The 17,134-nt window shown below is 54.1% G+C and overlaps 2 protein-coding genes across 4 annotated transcripts in view; both read right to left on the reverse strand.

Annotated features, from left to right (window-relative positions):
* Positions 1–5,283, reverse strand: part of Arhgap27 (Rho GTPase activating protein 27) — a 32,209-nt gene extending 26,926 nt beyond the window's left edge. Inside the window, exons 1-3 of one of the 3 annotated variants that reach the window (XR_001780030.2) lie at positions 4,860–5,159; positions 3,798–3,925; positions 1,838–2,509 (exon numbers count right to left, since the gene is read on the reverse strand). Coding sequence is in view for 2 of the 3 variants with exons in the window: in NM_183288.3 (NP_899111.2) it covers positions 1,760–2,491 (732 nt within the window). In the remaining variant the exon portion in view is untranslated. Of the gene's footprint in view, positions 1–962; positions 2,510–3,797; positions 3,926–4,859 lie in introns of those variants that run through there. The other 2 variants (NM_001205236.1, NM_183288.3) reach the window with 2 other exon arrangements.
* A 582-nt stretch (positions 5,284–5,865) lies between these two features.
* The window catches only part of Plekhm1 (pleckstrin homology domain containing, family M (with RUN domain) member 1), a 48,431-nt gene continuing 37,162 nt past the window's right edge, over positions 5,866–17,134 (reverse strand). Inside the window, exons 8-12 of the mRNA NM_183034.2 lie at positions 15,531–15,676; positions 12,453–12,646; positions 9,699–9,762; positions 9,189–9,346; positions 5,866–8,584 (exon numbers count right to left, since the gene is read on the reverse strand). Of these exons, the coding sequence (NP_898855.1) occupies positions 8,473–8,584; positions 9,189–9,346; positions 9,699–9,762; positions 12,453–12,646; positions 15,531–15,676 (674 nt within the window). The 3' untranslated portion in view covers positions 5,866–8,472. The remainder of the gene's footprint in view (positions 8,585–9,188; positions 9,347–9,698; positions 9,763–12,452; positions 12,647–15,530; positions 15,677–17,134) is intronic.

The raw sequence follows: 17,134 nt of genomic DNA on the forward strand, positions 1-17,134 counted from the left end.
CCCATGTTGCCTGGGACAAGGAAGGGCAAGGGTGAGATTTCCTTCCCAAGGGAGAACAAACAAGCCATCCTTGCAGTTTGCTGGGGACAGAGTGTCCGGGGGGAGAGCCACAACAGAGAATGTGCTATTGTTATACTCCGGAGCAAACAGGACCAGAGATGCTGAGTACTCAGTTGAAGCCAACGAGTTCATTAGAGACAGGCAGCAGCCTCTTTGTCCTGCATCCAGATCTCTGGCAGACTTCATGGTTCCCTTTTGTGTCTGTAACAGTCCACCTTCAGAGGTATCTCCAAACTACTGGCAACAGGGAGCTTGCTGGGAGCGCGAGGAGGAACGGGGGAGGTACTGCTGGTCAGGAACCCTGGGGGATTTCTGGATTGGGAAAATTTCTCAGGCGATTCTGGAAGCTGGGGTGGAGATGAGGATTCCCTTTCTCTGGTCCCAGAGCTTGGGTAGCTATAGCTGCCCTTGGAGACTTACATAGTGCTGGGTCAGGAGTGGTGGGGTTGCAGCTCCTCGCTTCTTAATACAGTGGAAGAAAGCCCTTGGCCAGACGCTGGGGAACTCAAGCACAAAGGTGCCATTCCCACAGCCAGGAAGGAGCTCGCTCGTGGGGGCAGCAGACACATTCCCAACATTACTAGGACTCACAATCTGGAAAGGCCCGGGAGTTCCCTAGAGGAAGACAGCCTGCTCAAGGGCGCCAGGGAACCGAGCGCGAACGTTTAGCCATCTATAGACCACAGGCGCCTGACCAGCTAGCTGGTGGGTAATGAGGACGACCATTGATCTGCTGCAGACACTCAAGCCCGCTGAGTGTTGTTCTCCGCAGTGCCCACAAGGGGGAGGGATGATCCGCGGAAACCTGAGCGCAGAGGCTCAGGGCTGCAGCGAACAGCGGATGGAACCCTAGTTACTCTACGTGCACCCGCTGGCTCCAAGTGCTTCCACGCCTCACTGCGTTTAAGGTTCACAACTACTTTATTCTTTGGGTATTGTTTACATACGAGGACACCGAGCTCGTCATCACGTGGCAGATGACCCAGCAGAGTCAAATTCGGGTTTCAGTAGCCTCAGAACCTGAACTCTGCTAGGAGGAACCCTAGCAGGGGCAAGGCCAAAGTAGTTGGCCCACGGGCTCGCACCCGGGCTCTCACCCGGGACTCAGTGCCTGAGAGAGGAAGGGAGCTGTGGATAATGCCACAGCGGGTGGCAGATGTGAATCATTTGGAAGCATCCCTTCTCCCTCCCCCCACCCCCCGCAGGCTGTCCCTCCCTTAAAGGCTCCAGAGGACAGGACTGAGAAAGAAGATTCCGAGGCTATAAAGAGTGTTAGAAATGCTGTTTCCAGTGTCTCAGATTAACACAATCGGATTCCGAAAGAGAAAAAGACCTCACCATAACTAAACTTGAAACAAGCCCATTAAGAAATTTTGTTTTTGTTTTTGTTTAAGGAACTGAAATATTGGAAGCTATGCTAAAGAGAAGCAGATGTCTGACTTTCACATCCACCATCTCATCTGACCCAACCTCCACCCTAAGTTTCTAGGGAAGAAGAGAGTCCACCTCTCCAAACTGTTCCTTACCGAGCAGGTGGCGTTTTAGGAACGTTATTCGGCGCATGCATCCGTTATTCGGACATAGGTTAGTTAACATCCCCGCGGGCTTTGGGGCAGAACTCTGTAGTAATCAAGCTCATTTGCATTTTGCATGAAAACGTGAATACTTAATAAGTGAGGTGGAGGGACATCCAGTGGCCTCAGTTAAAAAAAAAAAAAGCATCTAGACTCTGCTGGACTGTGACCTCCCTCCGGCCCCCTCGCTCGCAGCGACCTACCTGCTTTGGGCTCTCTGCCCGCGGAGGGCAGCGCAAGTCCGGAATGGCCTCGTAGACATTCTCCGAGTCGCTAGGCGCCAGGGGCCGGGGACAAACCCAGGAGCCCGCCACGCTGGAGGCCTTGAAGTGGCCCGCGCTGCCGAGGAGGCCGGCAGGGGGCGCGGTACCGCCGCGCGCCAAGTCATCCAGGGACTGCGCCGGTCGCACAGGCGCCGCGGGCCGCACGTAAAGGCAGGCGGGCCCTCCCGGAGCCAGGCTGTTGCGCTGGCCACCGGTGCGCTGTCGTGCAGGGCCACACAGGGAGCTGGCGCGGCCCCGGGGCTCGGCAGAGGACCCATCGGCGCCCACCGGGGTGCTCACGAAGCGGTAGTCGTAGGCCAGAGGTTCCGGGACTGCGGGGCGCTGCTGCGGTACGGAAGGCTGCGGGGCCGGGGCAGGGTCGCCGAGCGCGGGCAGCTCGCGTACGTACTGCGCGGGGAGGTAGAAGGGGCGACCCCCGGGCTCCCGCCGCACGTGCCACCAGTGCTCGGTGCTGCGGCGCAGCAGTCGGTAACGCTCGTTCGGTTGGATGGCGATGCGGCGCCCGTCTTTGCCGGTGTACTCGAAGGGGTGTTCCACCAGCACGTACACGTCCCCCTCGACGTCCGCCGCCATCGCGACCACCGCGCTTTTCTGCAGGCAACAAGAAAAGGAGCCGCCAAGGTCAGGACTGCGCAGCGGGGAAGAGCATGGAGTCCGGGGCTCAAAGACAAGGGTTCGAGTCCCGCTCCTGCCCACGCCCACTGCATTCGGGCTTCAGTTTTTCCTTCTCTGAAATGGGGACGTGGATAAAATCATCTTCAAAGTTCCCATGCTTAAGATTCCATTCTGTGTCGTTGATTGTGAGATATGTGTCTCCCTGTCATCCCTTGGTGAGAACTTGAGGGTGATATAGGAATCCAACTTTACTCTGGGGGAAACCTTGGCTTAAAGATTTGCGGTGACTGCAAGATAGATAGCACATTTGCCTGAAGGTTAGGGGAACCTCATCTTCCCGGTTGGCGAATTGGGAATTAAGGCCCCTTTCCCGTCGCTCTTCTGCCCCCCGTCTCGCCACACCCTGACGCCTCCAGCCTGCAGGGAATCCGTGGAAAGCTCTTAAGTACCCCCTCCCTTTAGGAGTTTGCCCTCTAGGTGGGCGAGATTAACGACGGGGCGCAGGCTCTAGGGCAGCCCCCAAGTTGTTCTACCTTAGAAGTGTCCCTGTCTTATTTAATCCGGTGATTTTGACGTAGGGGCTTGGACAGCTAAGGTTGGAGAACCGGTTCTCTGGGTTTCTCTTCCCTTTCCCAGTGGCTTCGTCGCACACGTGAACCGTGAAGTCTGGCCCGCCCATTAGGGCCAGCACCGCCCCCTGCACGCCAGCTCTTCGGCAGCCTCTTAAGAGGCTTCCTGGTCTCTTCACCTGCCTAGGGGTCCTTCCCTACAAGGAGTGCCTGTCCGGGGGGGGGGGGGTAGCTTCTAGGGAATGCATTGCAACAGTGTCACCAGGGTCCTCTAAATCTCTTTGGAGTGATCATTATAACGCGACCCCCCCCCCCCCCACCAATGCTAGTTTTGTCTGGTGCCTGGTGTGTGTGTGTGTGTGTGCGCGCGTGAACAATCCCAACTGTGTGTCTTCAACAAAGTGAAGCAGGTGGCCTACTCCGGAAGTACTGGTCACTCCAAAACCTTACAATGACCACTCCGTTTATTGCCCTACAAGGTGGCCTGGGGACCAGCAGCGGGGTGTCCACCGTCTTGCTAAGGCTGATTTCTTTTTTCAAGAGTTCCTTGATGATGGAAGGGGTGTAAACTTAGTCACTGAGCATCCTGACCCGAGAGATGGTAAAATGGCAGACCAGAGCTGGCCGAGCAGAATCCTAGAAGTGTGTACCCTTGGGTTACGCCCCCTTTCCCAGGACCCCAACCGTGCACTCACGTTAGCTGGGAGGATCTCAGGCTGCCCATGGGCGGGGCTGACGGAGGGAAGCAGACTAGGCCTCTACCATATCTGTGGGAGGGACTTCCAAGGACCGAGACTGAAGAAACAGCGCGAAACAGGAGACACTGGGAGGAGAGGCGGAGACCGACACTTAGTAGGGCTGTTCCTAGTCCCCAATACAGCTTGTCTGAGAGGATGCGGAGAAGCCATAATGTCTGTGCTGGAGCCCTTGAGGTCTCCAGGAAAAAAAAAAAAGGCATGGGGAAGGGGCTGAGTGGAAGGGGTGCTGATGGATAGGCGAGCAGAGCCCAAGAGTCAGTAGGCCCTGCTCCCCCCCACCCCCTCAACGCTCAGAGGGGTTTGTTGTCCTAGAGGACCTGGCGTTCCGCGGGCGCGATGCTCTGGGAATGCCCGGCGGAGTTGGCTGTCTTGTCCTGGCATGCACATTCCGAGCGGGGCCTTTTGCTCCCTGAATCACGAACTGTGAGCCCTTCACAGCAAGATTAAGAGCACTACCCATTCCGGGAGCACCTCCGCCCTCTGAGGCTCTCTCTGGGAGCAGCCTGTCCGGGCCTGGAAAAACTAGAGTCCCTTTGCAGGGACGCTCACAGACAGGGGAGTGCTGTGTCTCCGGTTGTGTGACAAGAGGACCTGTGCCTCAGATCCTTCCATTATCTGGGGTGAGCGAAGAGAAGGGGAGGGATGCGAGAGCGGTGAGGAAGGCGCCCTTAGCCAGTAGGTCTCCTGTATCTTCTGCTCCCGGTCGTCCCTAGCTATAGCGTCACCAATATCTAAGTCAGCACTGGGGGACTTCGGCTGGTTCACCTCTCGCCCCCAGACAGAAGGCAGCCCTACACCTAAAGCTCCTCCCCGGGGTTTGGGCCTCCGGGCCCTCCTCCAGGTTCGCACTGCTCTAGCCCCAGTGCAGCGAGAAGGGCAGGCGGTGCGCGGGGCTCTAGGGTGGGGACGGCCACCTGGGGGCACCTTTCCCGCCCTCCCAATACTCAGCGCCATCCTCCCCAACGCCATTCCCCCCTCAGTCCAGCCCGGCCCGGGCACCTTAGAACTTTCGCCCGCTGGCCTAGCTTCCACTTGTCCCGGCAGACGCGCGTGGGGTCCGCGTCCGGAGCTGCCTGCTCCACAGCCCTGCTCCGGCGATGCCCTGTTTCCTGTTCAACAATATAACCGGCGGAGAGCGCTCGGCAGAACTTCCTCCCAAGCCGGGACTGGGCTGTGCTTGCAAGAGACAATCCCCGGTGTCCTGGCTTCCTGTCCCCTCTGGGCCGGGCCAGCGCTCTAGGAGCAGAGACGCCACCCTCCCCCCTCTTCCCCAGGATCCTGGGCCACACCTGACTGTCTCCGGGGAGGAGGCGGTGGCAGGGCCTGGATGGAGATCTGCGGGGGAGGCAGTTTCTCTCAGCTTCTGACCAGATTAGACTCCCACTGACCCTCATCCTTGTCGGAGGAAGTCACCGGCCACTCTGCAGGCGGCCGAAGTGCAGTTGCGGGATCCTCCCATTTTGGAAACTACCTGCCTCTTGGGAAAGCAGCCTTAGCACTCTGAGGTGTGCCTGTGAACACTTCTGACAAAGGCAAGACCCAGTTTTTATTTTCTCTGGCTTCCAAGAAAGAGTGGGGTTCAACTAGATGCTCCATTAGGGGCCGCTGAGCAGAGAAGGGAGCCCCCCACCCCCACTAGGCCGATGTTCCTCTAGTGTCGCAGGGCTAAGGGTTCAGCTGGACAGCCCTCCACCAATTCCTTTTTCCATATTTTGACTTGACTAGTTTTGTCCACTAACAAGTCCACACTGAGGTGGGTATCTTAGGATCCATTAGGGAAGGCACAAAATGAAGGGGTGAGCTCTTTCCCTCCACTCTACCTTTGTCCTTTCCTAGTTGCCCTAGTCACTCTGCCAGCCAGCCAGGTCCTTGTCCATACAGCAACCTGATGCCCAACTGTGCCACAAGCTAGCCTGTATAGACATGGGAGTACCCATGAGTCTCAATTTACTCCCATTACATGCTTGTGGGGACGGTTAAACGAAATAGACACTAAACACAACGATGGTGAGCGCATGTATTTTATTAACCTGTTCCTTTCATTATAGGAGGCACTTTCTGGGGATGAGAACTCCAGTTTGCCCATCCCCCTCTAGACAGGGGAAAGGGGAAACTGCCCTCAGAGGCACTGTGCTGAAGGTGGAAAGACAACCAAAGACAGCAGCAGCAGCAGCGCAAGTGCCAGGCGCCTCCCCCGGGCCTGCCACCCCCAACCTCCAAATCCAGTTCCTCTCCCTTTGCTCTGAGCCCTGAGAACCTGCCTCAAAGATGGCCAAGGAGCACCCACCCACTGGCTGAGGGCGCTCAAGGCCAGGAAACGAAGCCCTGGATGTTGTCTTTTTCTGTCCCATTTTTCTGCAACCTGGTTTCCCTAGGAATTAATCTGTTTCCTTCTTTTGTCCTAACAGGGGCAGTGGGGGGTGGGGGTGTTTGGTGGGGGTGGGGGCTTCTCCTGGAGCTCCTGGGGAAGGCTAGCAGTAGACAGGCCTCTGGAGTCTTTAATCCGTGAGTGTAGGTGCCAGGGCCCGGTTTCCTTGTTTGCCTCTCTCCATGCCCAGAGTCCTGCTTTTACAGGGTGTGTGTGTGTGTGTGTGTTTGAGAGAGAGAGAGAGAGAGAGAGAGAGAGAGAGAGAGAGAGAGAGAGAGAGAGAAAGGCACCCACCTGCGCCCGCAGCCTACATTCCCTCACTTACCTCTTCTCCCTCGCTGCTTGGTCAGGCAAGTGTGCTCCATGGACCCTGAAATGCTCAGTGCATAGGACTAAGGGGAGCCAGGTAGTGTTTCCCCAGAGCCAAATGATTGAGATTCAGAAACAAGACTGCTTAGAAAGGCCAGCTCTTTACTGCAAAATCACTCAAATACCACACAGCAGCAGTTTCTCCTCTGCACTGCCAAGGCTCACTTGTCAGAATATTGCATAAAATAGCATTTTTTCCAATAGTGTGGGCACTGCTGAGGTTCACGTGAGCACTCTTCTGGTGGGGGCAAGTCTCTCACTTGAGCAGTCAGTCAGTCGCTTAGTCAAGGACAGGGCCAGCTCTTATGCTCGCAGCCCAGACACTGGGAGGGCTCCATCTCCTAGACAGGTTCTGGAATACCCTCATGTGACAGGCCCACAGGGGACAGACTCTTGCCCATTCAGGATCCCAAAACAAGGAAAGGAGGCTCTGATCAGGTTGTAGTTTGGGGGACGTGTTAATGCTAGCTCGGGGGTGCAGATAGAGATACACTGGGTGGTTCTGGGGGCTTTGGTGTTTCAACCACTGGTGAGCGCTGTCTTCCATGACGGACAGATGAACTCTTGGCAGCCTCTGCCATCTGCCTTCCTACTCCTATGTTTTATTGCACAATTCAAGCTTCAGGTGACTCAGCTCATTCACCTCAGGGAGGGTGGGGTAACCTCCTCTAGACAGGACAGGCACATTTCCAGGGAGACCCTCCATTCCACCTGAGGCCCCTGGCTCTAAGTGCTCTGGGGTAGCCAGAGGGTTCAGGGGTTCAGGAGAGGAGAGCAGAGCAGAGCGCATCCCCACGCCCCTACATGCCTCAGGGCTGTGACCATCAACTTGAAAACAATTCCAGGATGTGGCCATCAGACCCAAGAGCCTCTTGAGGGCAACCCTACTCCTGGGAAGCCCTTTGGGTGCTGCAGTGTCCTGCTGGGCAGGGTGAAAACTCAAGAAATGCTATGAACTCAAGGCTTTGTGAGACTAAGGGTGGTGAAGCTCTGCAGGCAGCTTTGGGGCAAATTCTCCTCTCTCTGCAGCCCAAGGATGGCACCTCTCCACAGATGGAGCTTGGAGCTCTCTGGTTTCTAGCCTACTCTACCCTGCAGGGTAAGGGGGCATGGGGATGAGGTGGGCAAGGTCATGGCCTTCCTGAGCAGGGAAGGCTCAAAGTGCTGACAGTGCTGGTGCTGGTCACCCCCTGCTCCTGCTGTGCTGTACTCACAGCTATTAGGTAAGCCAAGAGCTCCAACAGAGGGAGGGACGCTTTACAGGTGAGAACGTGAGGAGTGGAGGGAAAGGTGGCCACAGAACCCAGCCTCACAATGACAGGCCATTTGGCACATGACACTTGCACTCTTGGCAGTATGTGCCAGAAAGGGCAGAGGCAAAGCACCCAGTCCAGATAGGCTAACCCAGCAGAGGCCTGTCCACCCAGCTCCATGCCTGCCTGGGCTGGGGCTGCTCTCACCCATCTGGTCGGGCGAAGGGTTGTATTTCTTGGGTGACTTGGGTAGGTCAAGAATAAAAAAATATTTTCTGTTTAACTATGAAGGGGGAAAAAACCTGCCTTAAAAAAACTAGACCTTTACTCAGGAGCATGGTGGCAATGCTCACCAGGCTTCGTTCCCACAGTGTACACATGAACAGCCCTAACGGAGGAGCCATGACAGCCGGGGAAGCCAGGCCCTGGGCAGAGGCACCTGCTGGATCCCCTCTTGGAGCAGAAGGGTTGTGAGGGGCCTCGGGCATCACTGGGACTTCCTGCGCCTTCTCGGTAGGCTGGAGCTCTGGGCACACCCGAGAGTCTTCCTTATAGGGAGAAGAGGAAGCCTAGGCCAATGACAGACCCAGATGGATGGCCCCAGAAAGTTGGGACAGCGGGGTTAACTGACAACGTTCTGTTCCTGGTACTTGCGCCGGCGGGCACATCGGGGACAGCCCTTCCTCACCACAGCCTGGCAGCTCTGATGGAAGACAGTTCTGCATTCAGCACACCTGAGGAGAGAGCATCGGGGGTTGCTGGTGCCATGGACAGAACCCAGAGAGGCTGAGTTGTCAGCAGCTGGCGCCCACATGTGCTACCCTCCTAATCCCTTGGAAAGCAGGTCAGATACTGAATCCTTAAGTGAACCCCATGCCCACTGATGTCCCATGTCACTCTTTGCCAGTGCTGCTTGACTGCTTACGTGACTATTCTAGCCTGTCTTTGGAGCAGTTTAAACAAGAGCCCAGGCCCAGAGCTGATACTGGCTGGTTTACCTACTGAAGGTACATAGATTATCCCCCTAGTTCAGCCTTCCACACCTACCTGGGGTGAGGGACGGCTGGGGTATATACCCTGTTCAGGGGCTTCTAATAATGTGTAGTGCCCACTTAGCTAAGTCTATGTCAGTGCTCTAGGGCCATCCTGTCAACCCCTCAACCCATTTGTAGACTGAGTCGAACACACCCCACTTCAAGAGGCAGCAGGGGTGGGAGGTACGGGGCTGAGAGGTGGGCTGTGGATGTTCAGTATGTTCCTGCACAACAGGGTCAGGGTTAAGCGGGGAGGCTGGTCAGGGTGTGCTCGTGGGTTAGTTTGGCTGTGTAGTCCTCGTACCTGACTGTGGTGTCAAACTCAAAGGGAAAGATGATGTCCTGGTGGTGGCAGATCTGGCAGATGAAGCCTCGCTGGGTGCACAGGTCACAGTGGTAGACATGCTGGGATGCGAATTCAATCAGGGCTTTGAGGAACCCTTCATATACCCCCTCTGCAATCTGCAGGAACAAGTGGAGACCAGTCTTAGATGGCTCCACTGCCCCACCATAGCACCTACCTCAGATCTCCCCCAGTTCCACATGGGCAAGGAGCACACCCTGCATCGATCAGGCTGTTGGAGTGGGGCATGGTACTTATGGATGCTGTCCTTGAAGGAAATGCCTATCTGCTCTCACCCTTGGGGTGCTGGAGCCCCTGGTTAGTCAAGAGGTGGAGGACAGGAGAGCAGCCATTCTGAGGGGTGGCCTGAGTTAATGACAGGTGTCCCTTCTGCTATTTCTCTGATTTCTTCAAGATTAAGAACCTACTTCTGAGTCTAAGATTTAGGGGTGGGGAGCAGGGGGTGCTCACCTGCTGGAGGTCAGCAACACTGAATCTGTGTGGAGACTCCAGGAGATAATTCCTGTGGCTCAGCCTGCAAAGACAACACAAGCTCTTCCTCAGAAGGGCCTCCAAGGTCGGGCCTCCGAGGTCAGGCCACCAGTTCCCGCTTGTCTTTCCCTCAGTCCTGCCTATTAAGCCAGCAACACAGGTCTGCATCATCAGGCAGGCCAAGGGTTCAAGTCAGTCTGCCTGAGGTTCCATCTGAGCTGCCTAGGACACTTGAGCAGCCCCCAGCACCGGCGGCAAGCTAAGTGACCTCCAAGGAGACATGGGATTGTTGTGAAGGTCGAACAATTTACTGAATGCACTGTAAACACATGACTAATGAGCGGTGAGGATGGCCAAGTATCTAGTCTTTGTGGTAATCCTGTGAAGCCAGTTCCATTTTAACTCCCACCTTGAGAAGACAGGAAACACAGGTTAAATGACTTGCCTGAGGTCATAAAGTTAAGAATCTGAGCTAGAACTTGAACATAGGAGTCTGGGAGCCCAGTCTGGATCTAGGATGGTGAAACCCATACAAGCCAGGAGGCTACACTGTACCCTGTGGCTGAGGACGCCAATTTGCCCCCAGTAAGCCTCCAGCTTTCTGGGAAGAGGAAGCTGACATTTATGGCCAGGAAAATATGGAAGGGGGGGGTACAAAAACTGACCCTGAGTTGGCAGAAGTGTGGGGCTGATGTGATGGAGACTTTTATCCCTGTCATCCTCCCTTTCCAGTCTTAGGAGCCATCAGGCCCTGGGCCTTCCTTGGGAGTCAATGAGTCCTTGGCCTGTCATTCTCAGTGTGCTTTTGTAACTTATTTTCCTGTAAGGCTTGGAATAGGTCAGGCAAGGGTTGCTCTGTGCTCTTCTCTTCTTCTGTGCTTCCTCTAAAAGGGATCTTTTAGGGGAAAGCGTGCTTGCTGCACAGAAAGGAGGGCTTCAGTTAGGATCCCCATTACCTTGTAAAATGCTGGGGTGTGGCCCAAATCCCAGCACTGTGGAACAAAGGAAGCCCACAAGGACTCACTGGCCAGCCAGCCTAGCTAAAAAATGGCAAGGTCTGGATTCAGAGACAGACTACTGCCAATGAATAAAACAGAGTGGCTGAGCAGGATAGTCCTTTGGCCCTTGTACTGGTGTACATGGGCCTGTACAACCTCCCTCCCCATGTACACACACACAAATACAATTTTTAAATAAGATAGGAGTTCCGCAGGCAGATTTGCAGGGCTGTGCCAAAGGTGCAGACAGCAGTCAGGGAGATGGAGACAGTCAGAAATAGGCTGCCTCAGCAACCTCCAAAGGTTGCTTGGAAACAAGTCAGCAGGTAAGGAGGGCGGCTGGGGCCAGCGCCCAGGAGCCACCGTGTAGTCAGCCATCTACACAGATCTTCAGGTCTCTGTGGTGCCAGAAAGGGAACTCTTCTCTCTCATGGAGATTTTACCCCTGGGCAAGCGCATAAATCCTTTGAAATTCTGGCCAATGGAATCTCTCAAAGGAGAAAATGGGTCAACCTCATGGAAAAAAGTAGATCCCTGTACTGGGCTGCTGTTAGGTGGCAGAGACCCCACAGAAAGAAGTAAGGCTCTGGGGGTCACTGGCTGTTGTGGGCAGAAAAGGGCCTGCATTCCTCTCCGATCTCCCCAAGAGTCAGGGGACCACCAGACACATCTCTCCCCAAGACACAGTACAGGTTGGCTCTGGGAGAACTGGCCTAGGCCTGGGCCTGAGCAGACGTGCTCAGATGGTGCTCTTTGTGTGGCCTCTAGGGAGCAAGGCCCTCGCTTCCTGTCTAGGAAAGACAGCCAGCAGGTACTGATAGTCTCCAGAAAGCAGACACAGACTCCACACTGGACAGTGCATCTTGCTCCTCTCCAAGGACCACGCCTTCCTGAGGACCCCAGAGAGAACAGCCCCAGAGAGCTACATCTTTGCTCATGACTGTAGGTCCTGGTGATGCATGAGGCAGTCACAGAACCCTTGTAAGACTATCCTTACGTGCAAGGTCACCCTCATGCCCTGAGCACCAAAGGACCAGGCTCAGAGTAGCAAGGGGCTTCTAGAGGGGTCTCCTGAGTGTCACCAATTGCACATGCCGGAGACGACCTGCAGAGAAATGTTGTCCCCAGGACAACAGCAGCCAGGGGATGAGCCGGGCTAGCATCCCTCTCTCTGCTGCCCTTTACCCCTCTGCCCACTTCCCTCCGTCTCCGCCTAAGCTGGCACTGAGCTTCCCAAGATGGTGCTCCTCCTCCTCCTCACCCAACCCTCCTCTTCCTCTTCTACTTCCTCTCTTCCACTTCTTACTTCCCAGGTCTCACCTCAGAAGTCACTCCCTTCAGGACTCTTTCTGATGTATCTTCCTGCCCTTCAGGTCAGGTCTCCCTGTGCATCTGGACCATCCATCCTCTCTCCCACCTTTGCCCCTGGTGGGAGGTGTTGCTGGCTCACTGCCTCCTACCAGACCAGTGACTTCCTGAAGGGAGGCCTTGGGTCTGCCTCACTCAGCACAATATTCACTGACCTCTTCTGAACAGCCGTTTTCATAAATTTTTGTTAAACAAATGAATGACCATATAAACAAAACCACAAACTACCCTCAAAGGATGAAGTGATTTCCCACAGCCCAGTGGGACATTCCCAGCGCAGCCCTGGCGTCTGCCCAGTGGACACATGGCCCAGGTTTTGGCTGGTGTGTACACTCACAGGGACATGTGCATATGAAAGAGTGCTCACCTTTTGCACAACTCCTTCAGAGCACCACTTCGGCACAGGCCCAGGTAGTCCCCCAGAAGTTTCAGCTGCTCCCGGCTCCTGCCAATGAGGTGCATGCGTTCCACATGCTCATACAGAGAGGCGTTCACCAGCTGCAGGTTGATGAGAGGTTGGGCCCGGATCTGGGCCAGGAACTTCAGGGCCTGCCGGCATACCTGAGAAAATCCATGAAGATCTTACCTGTTCAGCCAAGACTTCCACTTCTGGCTGGGTGTTGTGTTAGCTAGCTCACACCTGCCTGAAGCCTGCACCCACTGAATGGTGATTTCTTCACATTATACAACAGGAAATAAGGTCAGACAATTGTGGCCCCTTGAGCAAGGTCACACAGCTCAGAAAATGGTTGAGTCAGTATCTGAACCAGCCTGACTCTCAACCTCTGTTGCTGTCTAGTTCTGACCACGTGGAGACAAGGGAGGGGTCCCCTTTCCATGGGCCTCACAGACTTCCCACATTTTCCTGTCCTCCCAGCCCCCTTTTCCTGCCTACAGGAAACATGCTGTCCTCAGGAACCAGGTGACTCCGCTGCCACCAAGCTCCAGCTACAGGAAGCTCCAGAGAGACAGAGCTCTATGACATTCCCACATGCCCTCAGCTCTCGCCAGTATTTCAGGACTCTCTTACAGGGCCTCAGCTGTCTGTGCTCTCTACTACATCTGAGTAATCTCTCTGTATTCCTGCATTTTCGGGACCATCCTTGGGGAGAGGTGGCAGTGCCTGCTACACAGATGAGGAGATGGCCTCAGAGACGCTCAAGTGGCTTGTCCAACTCCTGTGGATGGCAGAGGCCAGCACAAGTGGTCTCTTTACGTGGGGACTGCCAGAAACTCTCTATTCTGTGGCCAAGAGCTAAGGTTCACTAGAGGAAAATCAAAACACACTCATGACATTATTTTGAGTTTAGACTGAAAGACATAAGCTTTGGCACAGGGCTGGCACACTGCACATCCTCAGAAAACAGAGCCGTGGCCACTACAGTGCAAGAGCCTACCCTGGTCCCAGCGGCCCCTGAGGGTCCTCAGGAGAGCTGCCCATATACTTGGGGACAAGAGACCCCGAGTTCCTATCTCCCAATAGCCAGCAGCTATCACCCGACTCCAGCAGTAGGTAACTCCATTTCTCATGTACCAGAGCCCTGAGGCTGGGCAAATTCCGGGGCTAACCCTGGTGGCTGGGGTCCAATTGTTACCCTCTAGGCTGAGCCCAGCTTTCCCCACAACTCAGCCTCCAACCCTAGGCAAGGCTCAGTTGAAACAACATCCCGCAATGTGTTCTGAACACTGCCCAGCACTGCCACGGGGCTTCATGCTCCCCAGAGTCTGTTCATATCCTGTGGGCATGGAGGAGTAGACAGGCAAAAGCAGAAACTTGGTCCTGGGCTGGCACTCTGCCAGGTGCCAGCTGGATCTCAGAACAAGTGGGTCAGCCAGCAGTAGCAGCGAACAATGAAGTCCTAAACCCCTGGGCCAACTACTCTGTTTTGAATCTTCCTGTCTTTCCCAGGCCAGTGACTGCTGAGGGAGAGCTGGCTATTTCCTGGTCCCAGAAATACCTAGAACAGGACTCCAGTGTCCCCGAGAGGGAAAAGATGAGGTACAAAGACCACAGCAGTGAAGGAGGAGCACCATGGAAGTATAAGGCTAGGAGAGCTGTTTTACTACTAAAGGCTCTTATGCATCTTTGAATTTTGACGTTTATTCTCCTCTTCGTAGTTGAATACTTAATGCTAAAGGGCAGGGGTGGAGACAAGGTAAAAAAAAAAAAAAACCCAGAAGAACAAAATAAAGCCAGTGTTGGGGTTTCCTCTCACCATGGGGGTGAAGCTGACTGAGTCACCATCCTGGTACCTTGGGGCACAGTCAAAGCCGAGACTGTACAGCCTCAGGCTCTGACAGAAGCAAACCGCTGAGGCTGTCACAAGCAAGCTATCTCCTCCAGAAGCACTGGTACACACAATAAAGGGAACCAAAGACAATCATGAGGGCTCCATAGAGCCCAGAGTGGGTGTGCATGCCTTTAGACCCAGCACTCTAGGGAGGCAGAGGCAGGCAGATCTCTGTGAGTTAGAGGCCAGCCTTGCCTATAGAGAGACTTCCAGGACTCTCAGGGCCGCACAGAGAAATCCTGTCTGGAAAACCAAAACTATCAACCACACCAAACAAAAACAAAAAAAAAATAAATAAATAAATAAAGGGGGGAAAATGGCTCAGTAACTAGTGTGGCTGTAGTCAAGCCTGATGAGTCAGCCAGTTCAATTCCCAGTACATATACTGGAGGAAGAGAACAAACTCACTTAATGTGTGTATGCACATACAAGCACACACATACACATAATAAAAATAAAATACCTAAAATACAGTATTAAATAAATGAAATGTGGTAAAGCAAAATGAGCCCATATGCTTATGTAAACAAATACCCAGAAAGCTCCCAAAATACTCTAAAAATCAGCACTGCCATTTTACAGCTGAAAAAACTGATACTCAGAGGTTGAAAAGTGGTCATCTTCAGCTATGACACCTAATTTTGTCTTTGGGCTCCTCTAAGTCGTAGGTGTCAAATAATGACCATACTTCATGACCTAGAAAAATACTTTCTCTTTGTTGCAGCAAGTGTAGTCGGCTTGGCCACAGAGAATCTGCAACAGCAAGGCTAAGGGTGTTGCCTGCTGGCTGGCCATATTACTCTCCTCTCCACCTATGCCAGTCTATCCATCCATCAGTGCATTAAACCTACTCTATCCCGACTTTCTCCCAGACCAACCTTACTGCCAATGGGACATCTCTGTGGCTATCTTGGCTTTAGGGTACTGTCCTTGGGTGGTCACTGGGGAGCAGGGAGGAGTTTCACAACGTCCTGTTCAGGGGTCAGGGGGTGCAGACAGACTTCAAGCTTTCAGTCCACACCTGAGACCTGAGCCAGTGATCTTGGCTTCCCTATAGCCAGGTCCTGCAAACAGACAGCGGCAGATCCAGGAAGACACTCCTCAGTCACTGAGCAGCCCTGTGTAGTCAACGGCAGCCTGGCCTAGAGTCTTACCGGGCGCTTCGTGAGGTCCCAGTTGTGGATGATTCTGGCTGGAATCACTGAGGCATCGTCTTGGTGGCAGAAGTCACAGTAATACAGGCCAGAGAAGGCACAGAGCTTGGGTCGTACAAAGGAGAAGCCGATCTGTCGGGAGCAGCCTAGGGAAATGGGTGATGGGTGAATAAGCAGTGAGGGCCAGAGTCAGCTTCATGGAACACAGAGTCGGCTCCAGTGAGAAAGACATGCAAATACAAAAATAGAGAACCGATTCCTCAGACCTTCCCTCTCTCAATGAATAAATATATAAGCATTTCTAACCACACAACCCCACCACTTACAATAAAAACTTTTGTGATTTTGTTAGTTTTGAGACAGGGTCTTACTATGTAGAACAGGCTGCTCTTGAACTCAGATATCTGTCAGCTGTCTGTCTCCCAAGTGTGAGGATTACAGGCTTGCACTTTGTGCACCACTACACCTAGAAAAACTGTTAATTATCACAGTATATTATTAAATGGTTATTGCTGGGTCGGGGAGAACTTGGAAGCCGAGGTAGGAGGATTCTGAGTCCGAGGTCAGCTTAGGGTTACACAGTGAGAACTGTCTCAAAGCAAACTCACCGAGAGGGATCTGTCAGGTCCCACCAAGACTAAGTGACAGGTGGCACTCCAAGTCGGGTTTGGCCACAAGTCACCATTCTCCTCCACTGCCACCTCTGTTCACTCGCTCCCTGCCTGCTCCCCACTGCCAACCTGAACCCCTACTTCCCCACCCGGGGTTCACAAACACCAGCAACAAAGCTAGGACCTTGACTAGTGAGGAAGCTGTGGAGAGGAAGCCAGCAGGAAAGACAGCATGACCTAGACACAACATGGTCTCCATCTGCGTCGACAGCAGCAAATCTCAAGACAGTGGGCAGTGACAGCGTTAGCCATGTGGTCAGTACGGTCTCCATACCAGAGAGCAGAGAGTCAAGGATCAGGAGTGCCCAAGGCAAAAAGATAGTGTGGTTTCGAAAAGGTTCCTTTGGTCTCAGGCCAAAGAGCTGGCTTTCTTGCTGTTGAGCGGCCTCATCCGCACCTTCACCCGATTCTCCTAAGATTCTATCTCACTGTATACCTTAGCTACTGCCAGCTCTGGTGAGGTCATTACAAAGTGTAACTAATACAAGTGCCCTGTAAACTGTGAATTCCAACACAAGTATTTCTGGTTGGCATCGTCATGGCCATGGGACAGTGCAGCAGTGTAGAATGCCTGAACTCCTTGGTATACCAGTCTCTGCCGACAGCAGGCTGGCAGGAATGAGTTCTCCTTATAATACTCACACCCACTGCCAGAAGCTCCCCCCCCCCCCCCAGTTTGGATTGTGAGTGCAGGGGCAGGCAGGTTTGCAGGTGTTTTCTGCAGGAAGCTCTGCTCAGCCCACCCTCCAGGGCTTGCCACAGGCCACTTCCTTCCAGGCACTGGAGGCAGGCTTTCCTCTGTGGTCTCCACCCCATCAGGACAGCTCAGCTTTCAGCTCTATTCTTCTGCAATAGGGCAGCTGGTATCTCTCCCAGACAGCATGTCCCAGGGACAGGTGGGAAGAGGTGCCAATGGAAGGAAGACAGTGGGAC

Source organism: Mus musculus, chromosome 11 (assembly GCF_000001635.26).
Source record: "Mus musculus strain C57BL/6J chromosome 11, GRCm38.p6 C57BL/6J".
Taxonomy (NCBI): domain Eukaryota; kingdom Metazoa; phylum Chordata; class Mammalia; order Rodentia; family Muridae; genus Mus; species Mus musculus.